This window comes from Stegastes partitus, unplaced genomic scaffold (genome assembly GCF_000690725.1).
Source record: "Stegastes partitus isolate 25-593 unplaced genomic scaffold, Stegastes_partitus-1.0.2 Scaffold405, whole genome shotgun sequence".
NCBI lineage: Eukaryota > Metazoa > Chordata > Actinopteri > Pomacentridae > Stegastes > Stegastes partitus.
In genome coordinates this window covers 86000-100557 of record NW_007578136.1, presented here as the reverse complement: position 1 = coordinate 100557, position 14558 = coordinate 86000, and the positions used below count along the sequence as shown (strand labels likewise).

Genomic DNA, 14558 nt, shown 5'->3' with positions numbered 1-14558 from the left:
AAATCTGCTTCCAGTTTCTGGATTTTTCTCTAGTCTTTGATTTTTGGTGAGATGGGAAAGAAACACTATTTTAGTATCTCAAATGTGACTCTGACACTGTTTTTTTTTTTCAAGACAAAAAGCCAAAACGGTGCTTTAAAATCTTGTTACATTATGTTCTGTGTAAAGTCTTCATCCTAAGAGTAACTGAAGCTTTCAGACAAATGCAGTGGATTCGAAAGTGCAATATTTCCCTCTGAAATGCACCAGAATGGAAGTATAAAGCAGCATCAAATGGAAATAATTCATTAAAGCACCAGTTCACTAAAGTAGAACTGAGGTAAATGTACTTTCCACCACTGGATGGGAGTTTGGATCTCTCCACAGTCGCTCTCACTTCCTCTATTCAGTCAATAAAACAAAACTAAAGGAACCATTTAGAAAACCATTCAGTTGCAGGTGGCAGTGGAGCACAGGCTTACAAGAGTTCTTAACAGTAAATGTAAATTTTAGCCACAGTGCTGCCACAGTGGCTTAGTTCATCCAGTCGGTTGGTCGGTCAGTCGAACACTTTGGTAATCCACTAAACCCGGCATCGCGTTGGTGTTTAGCTTCCAGCAGCCAGCGCCGCCTCACAGAGCTGTTCCCGGGGCTGTCGTCTCTTAGTCTTATTTTTGAATAACGCTTGAGGCGATTTTGCGCTCGGGCCCTAATTAGAAACCAATGAATTGTTTCCAGGCCGTGTAAGAAAGTCTTAAAATATGTTAGCTTTGAAATGCTAACCAGCCGCCCCTGCACATTTGCATTCCACCACGCTGCACGTCTTCAAAACATCGCCGTGGAGGTGATTCAGCATTACCAGTGGTCAAAAGCTCTCCGGGGCACCTTTTAATGACAGCGAGCGTGAACATGTGCTGTGTGCTGGCTGGTGATATGCTAACCGCTGTGCTCTGCTCTTTTAGCGGGGTGTATTTCCAGGGCACCACCATCGGCATGGCGCCCATCATGAGCATGTGCACGGCGGAGCAGTCGGGAGGAATCGTAATGGTATGTTAATGTCCCCCAGAATGCTTTTAATCCATCGTGATGATCATAAACATGTGTTGTGTTGTAGAGAAGAGGCCTTATTTTATCCTGCCTTGTTCTTCGTCTCCCAGCATAATACTCTAAAAATTTTCCCATGTGTCCTGTGAGGGGATAGGTTCAGCTGTGGAATGTACACTGTAAAACAAAAACGCTGAAATAAGCCATCAATTGTCTGGCAGCAATGGTTAAAAAACAAAACAAAACTCAATTATGTGCAGAAACAATACATTTACATTAACATTTTATATGTTTTGCAGAAACAAAAACATTATTTTGCAGGTTTTTCCTCGACTAATGCAACCAAACACCTTCAATAAATTGTCAAACCTAAAAAATTCTGCAGAGAGAATTTTTTATTTTTTAAAGATTTGGCTGAAATTATTCATCCCAAACAGCTTAAGTAAAGCGTTAACACATGCTTGAGGTTGTTAAATAACAGTTTGTCTTGGAAGATGCGTCACTGTTGATTCCAAAACACTTTTATTTATTTGGGTGAAAATTTGCAACCAAATATTCACAAGTGATTCTGCAGAGCCCTCCAGGTTGAATTAAAGAACAAAAAACGGCATTTGTTGATTACATGGCATGGATATAAACCTTTATATTAAAAGCTATAATCTGTCATTTTATGTAAATGTAGTTAGGGGGAACACAGAAAAATAATAACAAAAAATACGGTAAATACACTGTAAAAATGTTTCACAAATAAATAGAAGTTGACATTTTTAGATTGTTGATATACAGATAAGATCTGTCATTTCTTTTTTTACAGTGTAGACTTTATATTAAGTTGACGACACACACACGTCATTAAGCGTTTTTCAAGGAAGCGTGGGGTATATATATACATCGTACCCTACACTTTGTCCTGATAAATCAGAGTGTGAATCGACTGCGCGAGTGGAAATCTTTGCTTCCTAATGAGGTGCAACAAACGAGTGGATTTACCGGACGGCACCTCGCAGCCTGAATGAAAACGCAGGGGCATGTCGTAAATAATGACCCATAACTGTACTGCAACTCTACACTGTGTGCACAAGTCATGTCGCATTAGCGCAAGTCATGCTATTATTTTATACTCACTGTCTGTGAATGACTGTTTGTCTTGGGGTCTGGCTGGGTTTACTGCTGGTCCCCAGATGGTTCTTCGCTCTCGTCCTCCCAGATGGTAAAACGGGGACTTGGTCATTATGATCGAACCGTACATGCACACATACTTCAGGTTATAGGCAAAAAAAAAAAAAGATTAATCTCCAACCGCAGACTCTTCTGCTGGGCAAATCACGGCCCTGTTGTCTGGGTTGTTTCTCTCCATTTACAGGGTACCTTTGAACTCATTAGCTGCACTTTCCCTGTGGGTTTCATTGTTATTTTGGTAGGGAGTGAAATCTCAAACATCCAGACATCTGGAGTCTCCATTTACCAGCCCTGCATTCATTTCACTGGTGTGGTGAAACACAACACAGACAGTGGCATGAAGTGCCCTCTTGAGCTCTTCAGCCTCATCTGTTGGTAAATGTGTCTGGGTTTTTCCAGGAAAACAATCAGAGTTTTTTGGGGGGTTTTGGGGTTTTTTTTTTGTTTTTTTTTGGATGAATCCAGGCTGCACAGTTGGATCACAGCACTGACAGCTGACTGTTACTTTCAAAAGCCCCCAGCAGAGCAGTTCATCAGCCCGAGCTCGGCTAGCACAGTGCTGCTGAATAATGCACAGTGACGGAAGGCTCTGGAGGCAAGGTGCTCTGACACACGGCTCTGCATCCATGAAGAGCTGATAGCTACCGTCCCTACATTATTTATCCGGCCTCTTGATGTGTTCATGTTTTACATAGCTTGCAGGAAATCTTCAGCCATCGGCAGCCTTCACTCAGCGTGTCACCGTGGCTCCGTCCGTACACTGCATCCTCTGTTGCGATCGGTTTTAAATTGCCGTTATCTTCGCCGAGCGGTCCGAGTTTTCCCGCCGACCCGGTTTGTTACTTTTGCTCAGAGGACGTCTCTATTTTTGAGGATGAGGCAGCACATCTGGCCCCGTCAGAGTTTGCAGAGAGAGCTCTCGGTGACAGCCTGCAGTCTGCTCTCGTTTCAGCACCACGACGTGGAGCAGAGGAAATGCTCTGATAAGCACAGATCCAGCTGAACTGTTTGTTTAATCTTGGCAATATGCAATTACATTTGCTTGTTCTGAGTAATGTTTCTCCAATGGGTCCTATGGGGAGCGGCAATTTGGCTTGCATTAGGTTCTTTATTATTTGCTATTTTCCTCTGAGTATCTAATCTGAAATGTCTGTTCTTAATGAGCTATTGGTATTTTTTTGCTGCGACAGAACTGAACAAATTTCATTATTGCTTGTCGCGTCGTGTCTCGCCTGGAAATGCACAGATAAATCTGACTCATGGAAGAAAAGAGAGAGAGAGAGAAAAAAGGTTTTGGAGTAAACATTGATGAGGTAAAATGTTCTGTGATTGATCGTTTTTGCAGGACCACTCCGACAACCCGCTGGGCGCTGCAGTCACTCTGGCTCATGAACTTGGACACAACTTTGGAATGAACCACGACACGCCAGAACGGGGGTGCGGGTGCAGAGTGACGGTGGACCGTGGAGGCTGCATCATGACTCCCTCCACTGGGTGAGTTACAGGATCTATCGTAAAGATCAGCAATGCGGACGCCTCCTTATTTATTAGCGGGGAAACCAATATAGTTTTATATCATCTCCAAACCCATCGATAATATATCATCATCATGATCTCAAGCGGTCATTAAATTAATTTAATCTCTTATTAACCGAGTGTCTCCCAAAACCTCAGATTGTGATCTTACGCAAACACCGTGTCGCATGTTGTAATTTATTGACCCCGTTTGTCTATTAGGCCACTAAGTTTATTGCAGATTCAACAGCTGTGCTAATGCCCTGAAGCAACATGACTCATTCCAAATGGGAAGTCAGCAGTCAAGACAACGCAGTTTGACTTAAAACGACACGGCGCTGCTCAGAAGACTAAAGAAATGTGTACTGCACACGCGGGACAAATGTAGCCGAGTGTCGGAGGGAGACGTCGCATAAAAGAGCAACAGGAACAAAAAAAAAACAACGTCTACACGATGGCGTCGAACAACTTCTCCGTGCTGAGTCGTAGTTATTAAATAATCGCTCGCCGCGGACTGTAATGTCAAACATGCTGCAGCGGGCCGAGCAGATGCACAGGATGTTCCGGGTGGAAACACCGGGGTATCCGTTCCACCCAAAGTCTAGCGGTCTGTGGCGGGCCTCGGACTGGTGTTTATGCTGGAAACATCCACTCGGTGTTTGGGTTGGACGGCGCCCATGAAAAACACGGTAACACTACTCTTGATTATAGACTTAGAGAACAACACGGCAGTAAGATGTAGATTTATATTTAACCCTGATTGAGGCTATCCCTGGCCAAGGACTTCGCCAAAAATGGCAACACGATGAACATGTTAGAAAAGAAAAAAGCCAAAGAAGTGTTTGTTTTGTCTCTCCGTGGCTCTCCTGCTCTGCCTGTCTCTACGGCTCTCCCCCTTTTCACTGACGGAGTGATGCTATTCTTTGATATGCATGCAACTTTAATGCTGGAAAATCTCTCTGCAGCTCCGAATAAATACTTAAATACCTCTGAAAACTGTCTTATTATACAGTTTTTATGCAGGGAGATCTTGTCACCTTTCCCTTAAAATATCTGAACCTGAAGTCGAATGCGGCACTGATGACGAATCTGAGAAAAAACAAGTTGTTTGTACCAAAGTTCGACTATAAAGAGAAATAAAATAAGACGGGAATATTTTGTGTTTTTTTTTTCTCTGCTCTCCATCGAGACCTTGTGCTCTTTTTCATTCCAGCAGACAAAAAAAAATGATCGAGTCCTTGGTTTGAAAATAATCCCCTCCACTCCTCCTTATTTCTCCATATTGCTGGTGTTCTGTTTAATCCAGGATTAAGGAAGCAATACATTTCAATAAGGATGTTCAGGAACTCTGTATATTCCATCATTCTGCTTCTTTGGTTAGTTCCAGGTCAGCACCGCGTACGTCTCACTGAGGCGGCGCTACATCTCGTCCAGCTTAAAGCCCTTCCTGATCAATGCTTTAAAATGCCATGTAGCCACACACACACACCCACACACACACACACACACACACACACACACACACACACATTGCTGCAATCACCTAAAGGTTGTTTAGTAATATACAATTGGCTGCAGTGTTTTTCTAGTTAGCAAATCATCTCACAGTATGCTGATCTACACAAGATCAGACCTTGAATGAGTTGGTACAAAACCCCCGCTAACTCTGAAAGTATCGGCAGAACTCCTCAGTCCATCAGCCCTGCCTGTTGTTCTGCTTTTTGTTTTAATTGACCTTTCCTTTTAATCAGCATGAATTAGCGGAACGCTGTGGCCGTGATGTACAGACAGATACCCTTCAAGCTCCTCTGGCCTCGCTGTGGCTCCAGGAATTAAGCGACGGAGATAATGAGATCCAGTTCGTCGTTGTTGCACTGGTGCGGGGTATGAGGGGTAGTTGGTGGTGGGGCAGTAAAACTGCAAGCTGTCCCAGTGCCAGATGCACATCTGCACAGAGCGCCGCTTGTTTCCTGCTAGCCCTGGTCACGGCCAATTGTCGTGTCCCCCCTCGACGTCCATCTCCCCATCCCGCCCCCATTAGGTCTAAACGAGAACAGGCTGGTGTTTCTCATCCTTTGAGATTATATCTCCTTAAAACCCAGACACACAGGAACACACACACACAGCAAATTAACTCCTGCTGGCCACTCCACGGACACACATTTGTACACAAACATATACATTTCCTTTCGGTTCCATTTCAGTGTGCCAGCCGTCCAGGTTTGATGATCTGGTCTGAGACTTGTTCGCTGTCATCCTGATAAGTGGAATAAGATCGTCGCCTATTTTAAAGTTTTCTGCAAAACAAATTTCGACAAGAAAATCCACAGCAGGGGCAAAGACGTGAGCATGACAGAAGGGAGTAAAAATTACATTCTGACTGCACCAACAACTTGGCTAAAGTCAGACTTGGATGCAGTGTCTTAGTTTGCACTGGGGGGAATTTCCAAAAAAAAACGTTAGTATTACCATATTTTTAGACAAGCTGCTCCGATATTCAGGCTAAATGGAGCTGGCTTCCAGGCATATGCAGATGATACTGTTGTTGGTGTATCTCAGAACTGTTTCTTCAATTTGCTCAAAAGGTTGTGAGAACGTTTAACATTGGACGCAGCGTGGTTTCACGATCTGCTTTCCAATAAAAAGCTGTTAAACTAGTTAAAAAGTCATATATTTGTGTCACATTGTGTGTATACGTTCATGTAAAAGTAATTATTGACACATATACACAGTCCCTTGGCATCTAAGTTAGCCACACAAGCTGAAGTGTGCATGACAGGTCCTGAGTAAGATGATGACTGCATCGCAAGAGTCACCGTAGGACAGAGACTCATGTATTTCCCTTGTCATAAAATAATCAGAAAATCACAGAAAGTGAGTCCGAGGCATGCCATGGAAATGTGACCCGCGCCCCGCTGAGGAACAGGAACTCTCTAGTATGCCTTGTTTAATTGGGTCCGTGGGGAAATCAATGTGAAAATGCTCTTCAGTATCTACAACATAGGCCAGACTGCTCGGCACCGCGGGCCAACAGCAGATCATATCACCTAATGCCATCGCCTCGGGCTCGGCATCCACCGTGAACTGTGCGGCGAAGTGACACTGGTTTTGAAGTGTGAAATATTCATCGTAGTCACGGTTGTCAGGTCTGAATTAACTTTATTCACATTTGTGCCCAAAAAAATTTAATAAAACTGTGATAACACAATAAAGTTTGGGCCACAGTCAGGATTTGCACATTTTGTATTCTCTCTAAAAAAAAAAAAAAAAATAATGTTCTCAAGGATGGTGGAAAATGTTCTGGCAGATGCGTCATTGGAAAGGACAGCAGATCTGATTCACAGCCTGATCAGTGTTTTATGGCTGAAGAGATGTGACATAAACTGGCCATGCAGGATGTGCTGGATAGGTTTTCCAGCGTTCTCTGTGATGTGAACCACGACTTTCAGACAGGCCAGGAGGAGAAAGCCCCCGACTGGCTAAATTGAAGCTGAAAAGCTCCGTGTATTCTAATGTGATAGTTTGCCTTGAGAGTATTCTAATCACTGGCGAAATAAGGTTTGACTTTACCGTCACAGTCTGCGGCAAAATCTTCCATTAACAGGGACTCGAGTGTTGCTTGTAATATTTTAACAGGAGATGAGTTGGCAGACTGTACTCATCCCAATAAATTGAATTTAGTGGAGCAACCTTTTGACCTCAAAGAGACCTTTTGCTACATAAGGATGGAGATTTTTATATAAGATTGAAGTCTTTAAGTTAGATTGGCAAGGTAGGTAAGACAAAAGCAGGCTGTTCGTTTCTTTACAGATGACGTATTTTTCTATCTAAAGAACTGTGCATTACCTGTCACCTTCCTCCTTTGTTTGAAATCCTTCAGCTCTGTGTTATTATCACAATGTGGTGCAGATCATAGAGGTCTGGAAATGATTCCTTATCACGGACCTCCCACGGATCCATTAAAGCTTTGTTTGGCCGTCGCTTTGTACAATCTATCAACCATCAAGTGGAGCGCCTCCGAAGCTCAGGAGCCAACTGTCAAAACACAAACCGTAGGTTAGAGATGAACAAAAGAACGCAGGGCACAAAAGAATGTATCCCCTGATGCAGCTGGAGCATGACCAAGTGGAAAACAATGCGGCAGTATGAGACGGAACAAAGAGCAAAGGCACAGAACACATCATCGCTCATCTCAAACCGAGAGCTCGGAGGGCACAGAGCAAAACTGAGTCTTTTCCTTTTGAGGTGGTGTCCCAGACTTTCGTGGGGATGAGTGGTTGTCTGCACTGCCTTAAGTTCGCCATAAGTCCCAGATGTGCCAACCGTAACTGGCCCTGGCACTGCTTTACTAGCCCTGGGGGACTGCAGCTGCTAAATGCCATCCACTGTAATTCATCGGTGCCTCTGCCGTTTCACAGCCATTACTCCTCCTCCCACCCCCAGACTGTTGCAGGGTACACCAATTATTTCTGTATTGCCTCTCATAAAGAACAGCTGGATCCCTGAGCCGCTCATGTATCTCAGATTTACAAAAAAAAAGGGAAAAAAAACAAGGATGTGAGTGTTTGTCATGCATTGCATGGGCTGGTAATTGAGGAGCAGGGCTGAGTTCATGGAAATTGAATGAATGAAGCAAAAGAGAGGGGTGCAACTTGAGCAAGCAATTTTGGCTCAGGCTTTGGGGGCAAAGAGGAAATCAACAACAGCAGTTACTAAGGAAGTGGGCCGCCTGTTGAACGGCAACCTTGACAGCTGTTTGTTGGAGAGAGAGGAGAAAAAAAAGGAGGCTCAATTATTATTACAGCTTTGGTTATTGCTCTTTCCTTTCGCCACTCCGTTTCATTGCATTTCCACTCTGATCTTTCGCTTTAATCCAGAATGTCTGAAGATCTGCTTCGAGGTAACCCACTTTCACCTAACGCAACCTAGGGTGCAGGGGAGAGGGGGGGGTCAGCAGCGGGAGTCGATGCAAGCCGCCTCCACGCATGTCGGAAATCAAAGGCAAGCCAAGAATGAGGCCATGTCAAAACATTCGCAGTGTCATGACATATTCAGAGCTGTATTAGATGTGAAAACCCAATCAGAGGAGAAAGAAAAAAAACACAGTTTGAAAGAGTTGCCAGCATTGAGCTGCATAGAAGTGACTCCTTCTCACAAGTCAAAAACTCCAAAGAGTGTTTTTTTTTAATAGCGTCTATATAATACAGCCAGTGGCTCTGAGTTCAAGGCTCAGTCTTATAGCGAAAACTAATCAGCAGCTCTGCCACATTAAACTCCCGTATCACTGATATAAACACCTCCGTGAGCTGCTTCTATTGGGCTGCCAAGGACCGTTATGTGGGTTTGCTGCCCCTCGACGCCACCGCAGCTCGGGCTGTGTGTGAACTGGCGCTTGTGCACGGCTTCTCTTGAAATGTTCAAAAATGTGAAGACAATAATATGTTTCCTGTCCTTTGAATGCTGTCATTTTCTGAACCAGAAACACTTCATAAACGGACTCATGTTTGATTTACTCAGTTGGCAGTTTGCTTAAGTGGATTTTTCTCTAAAAAATGATCACCAAAATCAACATAAGTGAAGATTTACTAGACATGCGGAGTGCCTTTGTCTCTTGAAACACACAGTTGTTGGGTAGGTTGGAGTGGTTTGCTGGTTGTGCGCTCGATTTGTTTATTATCCCCACTTCAGCAGAGTTAGCGCTCACGCTGCTGGGATTGGAAAAGTCTCACTGACCCACGCACAGGGAAGAAAATCAGCCGTTGAAGCCCACAGGCTCAAACAGCCAAGTGGGTGGCAGAGGCAGCGGAGGTGTAGCGGCACAGCTGATGGCACGGTGCAAAAATTCAAGGGCCCTTTTGTGGAGCCAGCTGCATGAGACATTTAGGCGTCCGAGTTGACCCCAATCTCCCACTTATTGTCTCATACGTGCATTTATCTGCATGCACAAAGACAAGCACGGATAGAAGTGTGAAGATCAGATTCAACCGCTCTGGCCCTCGCGGTGTTGAGTTTTATAGCATCAGTGGAGGTATTAAAAAATCTCATATGGCGCTTTTGTATCGAGAGCGAGATATAATCTGGACATATTCATGCACGCTTTGCACACACACTGTCATCTATATTATCACAGAGGAGCTCAATAAAGCCACATGAGGTCCTGAACAAAGTTTTTTGGCAGACAAAGCCTTGGGCTGAGCGCTTTCTCCACGGAGCAGACCACCCTCTCTGTCCAATCCAAAAACAATATTAAAAACACACAATTCTTCCTCCCCGACTTTATGGGTGTTGCACGTCTTGCAAAGGAAGCACTTCTTGGTTTGAGTTTTTATGATCCCCTGTCTCGTAAAATACGTCTAATCAGATCTCCGTCTCTCCGCTGAGACTAAAAGTCGCAGGGGCCCCGTGCCGCTCGCATGCTGATGGAGCTTCGGAGAGGTTCGCCGAGCTCTAGTGGTTAATTGATTTTGTGATTAGCAGCAATTAGCGCTGATTACATCAGACTGAAGAGGGCCCTCATGGGGGTGGGGGGGATCTCGGTCGTCTTTTTTTCTCCCGCTGTGTCACTCACGAAACGTTTCCTCTCGCTCGCAGGTATCCGTTCCCCACCGTGTTCAGCAGCTGCAGCAAGAAGGACCTGACGGCGAGTTTTGAGAAAGGCGTGGGGATGTGTCTCTTCAACATGCCGGAGGTCAAGGTGCTCTACGGCGGGCAGAAGTGTGGCAACGGCTACGTGGAGGAGGGAGAGGAGTGTGACTGCGGAGAGCTGGAGGTGAACAAAACGTCCAAAACATCCAACAACTTCTGCTGAGATCTCTTTCTTGGCTACAGCTCATAAATCCCTGTTCATCATGTTTCCCACACTTAAGAAATGATTAAGTGGGCGTGCTGGAGGGCGTTTTTTTTTTTTTTTTGCGTAGCTTGACACAAACCAACAACTCCCAAAGTAAAAACATTGCATTGGTTTTAATTTTAACAGCACAAAGCTTTCATAATGCAAAAGCTGCTCCGAAAATTAGGCTGCAGATACGGGTTTTATCCAGTCTGTGAGCTGTTTGGGACGACGGCTGTCTAATTGTGATACAGCTCGCTGTGACGAAACACTGCTGACAGTCTCGCCCTGTCAACCGGTGAATTATTCAAATGAATGTGCATCGGCATGCACATACGTAATGGCGGCGCATGTTGCTGACTGTTCCGACCGCAGGATGATGAAACGGTTAATCACGATGCTGCTGACAATTAGCAGAGGCAAGCTGGCAAAAAGAAAAAAAACTGAATTATGAAATCTGGAGCAGGCACCTATTATGATTTGGAAGGATATTTAGAATTGCATAATAGCCTAAATGAGTGAATGCCTTGTTGTCTTTTGTGATGTGTTTACACCTTCATGCCCATCGAGTCCGTTTGGGAGCGTCAGTCGGGGTCAGGCTGAAAGTGGCCTTGTCTTTAGAAACAAAGGAACTAACATAAGCCTCCAGACCTGAGCCAGCAGCGATAATAATGCTCTCCACAGAGCCGAGCAGCGTCATGCCAACCCAGGCCAGATCAGAGTGCTCAGGCAGCACCTCTCTCCGCCATTAAAAAGCCTCATTAAAAAGCCTGGGTCCTATTCTTCACAATCACAGGCTACTTCTTTTCAGCGTGACTCCTCTGCCTCTTTCTGGCCCCAGGGACCATGGGAAAAGGCCCTTAATGGTTTTTCAGGCTGAAAGAAGTTGTAGAAGGCCCATCGTGTCAGCTGTGTCCCCCGCCATCGACGTCCTCCTGACCCTCACTGCACTCGGCTGTGATTCAGACTATAATGGCAAGAGAGGGAAAGAGCTGACCCTCGGGGGTCAATCAACCTGCCTCTGTGCCGGATCATATATGCACGTGCAGACTTACAACACACACACACACACATGTACATGCATATCACACACACAGAGCCTTGATTGAATTCTGAGGTCCATTTGCAGAGAGCTGCTGATTGTTGCAGCGCGTGGGTCATGCTAGGGGCTAACATGAAACAGATGGTCGTCTATGGTGAGATGGGAAACGGTACAGAGCTGGCTGGTACGGTACAGATACTGTCTGTCTGCCTGCGCGCTGCATGAAGGATGATCAAATCCTGGTGATGCAGTACGGGCAGTGAAATGCAATGTGACTGTTCCACAAGTCTGTGCAAAGAAATGATTAGAAAAGATTGTTTAAAAACATAGAAAAAGTCACAAATAATGAGGAGCAAAAAGAGTGTGAGGCTAAAGTGCAAGAGCTGCAGTCACGTGTGTGTGAGTGCACACGCCTAAATCCGTGTTTACGTTGTGCCGGCGTGCTGCAGCTCATCCAAAATAAATAATCCCAGCAGTCAGATCTGACACGCGGCCATTAAACTTGCATCAAGGTGATCGGTCTTGATTTTACAAGTAAGACATTCAGTCAAAGCTCACAACAAACAACTCTGAAATGTTGATTGCATGGTTGTCATGCAAATATTCCAAACTGCTATTACGATGAAGCAAAAAAAAATAAAAGACAAAACGTAGAATTCAGTGTTCCCTACAAAAAAAAAGCATATAAATGAGATAAAATAGATCAAATAAATGGGTGCATTTTATATTTAGATTTAAAATCTGGTTGGATTTGAACAGCCTGCGACATTATTATTCAGGAAAACAGTGTTTAAATATAGAGAATTCTCCGAGTGAGTGTTATTTTATGATTGCGTTGCATGAATGGGTTCGGTTCCTGACTGTGATAATTACACCTACCTGCACCGAGGTTACATGCCTGGTTCGGGAAGGGAGGCTCTGAGTGTGGTACTTTCTGATAAAGCTCCTCGCTCGATGTTTAAAGAGGAACCGATGCGTCTTCTTTCCATGAACATCCACTGCTATGTGCTGCGGCGCTGCGTGAGGTTTTGAATTCCCACGCTCACCTGAACGTGTCGAGAAGCTTTATTTTGTCATTTTACGGTCAGATAGCATCAAACGTGTTGATTTTTCCTTCGTCACATCGGAAGGTATTTTAATGCACACATGCCAGTTTATTTGTGTTGCTTGTTTATTGAAGGATCGGGTCTTTTTCTTTACTCTCCTCCTCATTCTACAGTTTACTTCATACAGTTCATGGTTTCAGGGGCTGGAATGAGTTTGTAAATCCTCTCAGATGGAAACATAGTTTTTAGAGAACTAGAAACTGCTGTTTCCTCTCCTCTGCCAGTTTTTTTTTTTCCTCTTTTCTTTACTTGCTACGGAACACAGTCCTGCATCCCCTCTGATAATACAGTCTGAGCTCTTTGCTCTGAGGTGAAATATGATCTCTTTGTGCAAACTTAATTTTTCTTTACTTTTGTTCCCCCTCCTTACTTACATTTCCTTTCTCTGCTCGGCTTCTTTTCTTTTCCTGCTCTTTTCCATTTGCAGGAATGTATCAACCCGTGCTGCAACGCGACTACCTGCACTCTGAAAGGGGATGCTGTCTGCGCACACGGACAGTGCTGCCAGGACTGTCAGGTAATATGAATACTGATTAGTCGGCCAAGTCGGAGTGTTTTCACAAGCATGAAGACATCCTCTCTCTCTGATACACTCAGTTTAGCACCTTTTAATGAAATTTGGTGGGTTTTTCTCCGGGGCTGTTTTGTGTTTGTCCAAGCTTCACTGTCGATCTGTCGCTTGCTGTTTGTGTTTGAGTGCAGCTGAAGCCGGCAGGCACGCCATGCCGCGAATCCAGCAACTCCTGCGACCTGCCAGAGTTTTGCACCGGCACCAGCCCTCACTGCCCCTCCAACGTCTACCTGCACGACGGCCACGCCTGCCAGAACGTGGACGGCTACTGTTACAACGGCATTTGCCAGACTCACGAGCAGCAGTGCATCACGCTGTGGGGCCAAGGTGCGTTACAGGCTCCCCGGTCGGCTCGTGAATGCTTCAGCGATGGTTGCTGTTTTTTCAATGTGTTTTATTTGTGTCTCGTAGGAGCCAAGCCAGCTCCGGGCATCTGCTTTGAAAGGGTCAACTCGGCAGGAGACCCTTATGGCAACTGTGGCAAGGATTCGAAAGGGTCCTTTGCCAAATGTGACGCACGGTGAGACCTGAGGTTTCCATAGAAACACTGGAGGCATTTAATTGCAGTAATTATCAGTTGTGGGGATGAACTGAGGGCATGTGCTTCACCGGCTGCATAATATAGCTCACTTTTTAATCGCTGGAGACCGATATTTAAGTGAGTCTAGAAACAATCAGTTGCTTCACCAAATTAGTTTCTTAAGTCATTAGAAAAGAAAACAAAAAATGCCAGATTGGCTCAAGCTTGAGATGTGAGAATTTGCTGCACTTCTCTATTTTCTAAACTGTTAAAAAAAAAAAAAATAGCTGACACAATAAACAATGGAAATAATCATTAGTTGGAGCCCTAACTGAGACTTACAGAGTCACTGGGTGTAATGCAGCAAAGCTCTGTCTCTGAAATTTCTCAGGTTGTGATCTGAAAGCAGCAAAAACAAGCGCCCTGTTCTTCAGCTTTTGACAGCAAGAGTGAAAGAGGAAGCTAATGCATATATACACATCTGGGGAAACAGTGTTGTGTCATTCAGTTACTGTATCGTCATTCTTTTTGTTGTTCCTTCTTGTGTTTGTAGGGATGCTAAATGTGGCAAAATCCAGTGTCAGGGAGGAGCCAACCGCCCGGTGATTGGTACCAACGCTGTTTCCATAGAAACAAACATCCCCCTGCAGGAAGGGGGAAGGATTCTGTGCCGAGGCACGCACGTCTACTTGGGTGACGACATGCCCGACCCCGGCCTCGTTCTGACGGGGACCAAGTGTGCGGATGGAATGGTGAGAGCTGGAAAGACTCAT

At 44.8% G+C, this 14558-nt stretch overlaps 1 protein-coding gene across 1 annotated transcript in view; it reads left to right on the top strand.

Annotated features, from left to right (window-relative positions):
* The window catches only part of adam12a (ADAM metallopeptidase domain 12a), an 80275-nt gene that overhangs the window by 56287 nt on the left and 9430 nt on the right, over nt 1-14558 (top strand). Inside the window, exons 10-16 of the mRNA XM_008285506.1 lie at nt 942-1026; nt 3548-3696; nt 10309-10486; nt 13122-13211; nt 13397-13592; nt 13677-13785; nt 14339-14537. Coding sequence (XP_008283728.1) covers nt 942-1026; nt 3548-3696; nt 10309-10486; nt 13122-13211; nt 13397-13592; nt 13677-13785; nt 14339-14537 — 1006 coding nt within the window. The remainder of the gene's footprint in view (nt 1-941; nt 1027-3547; nt 3697-10308; nt 10487-13121; nt 13212-13396; nt 13593-13676; nt 13786-14338; nt 14538-14558) is intronic.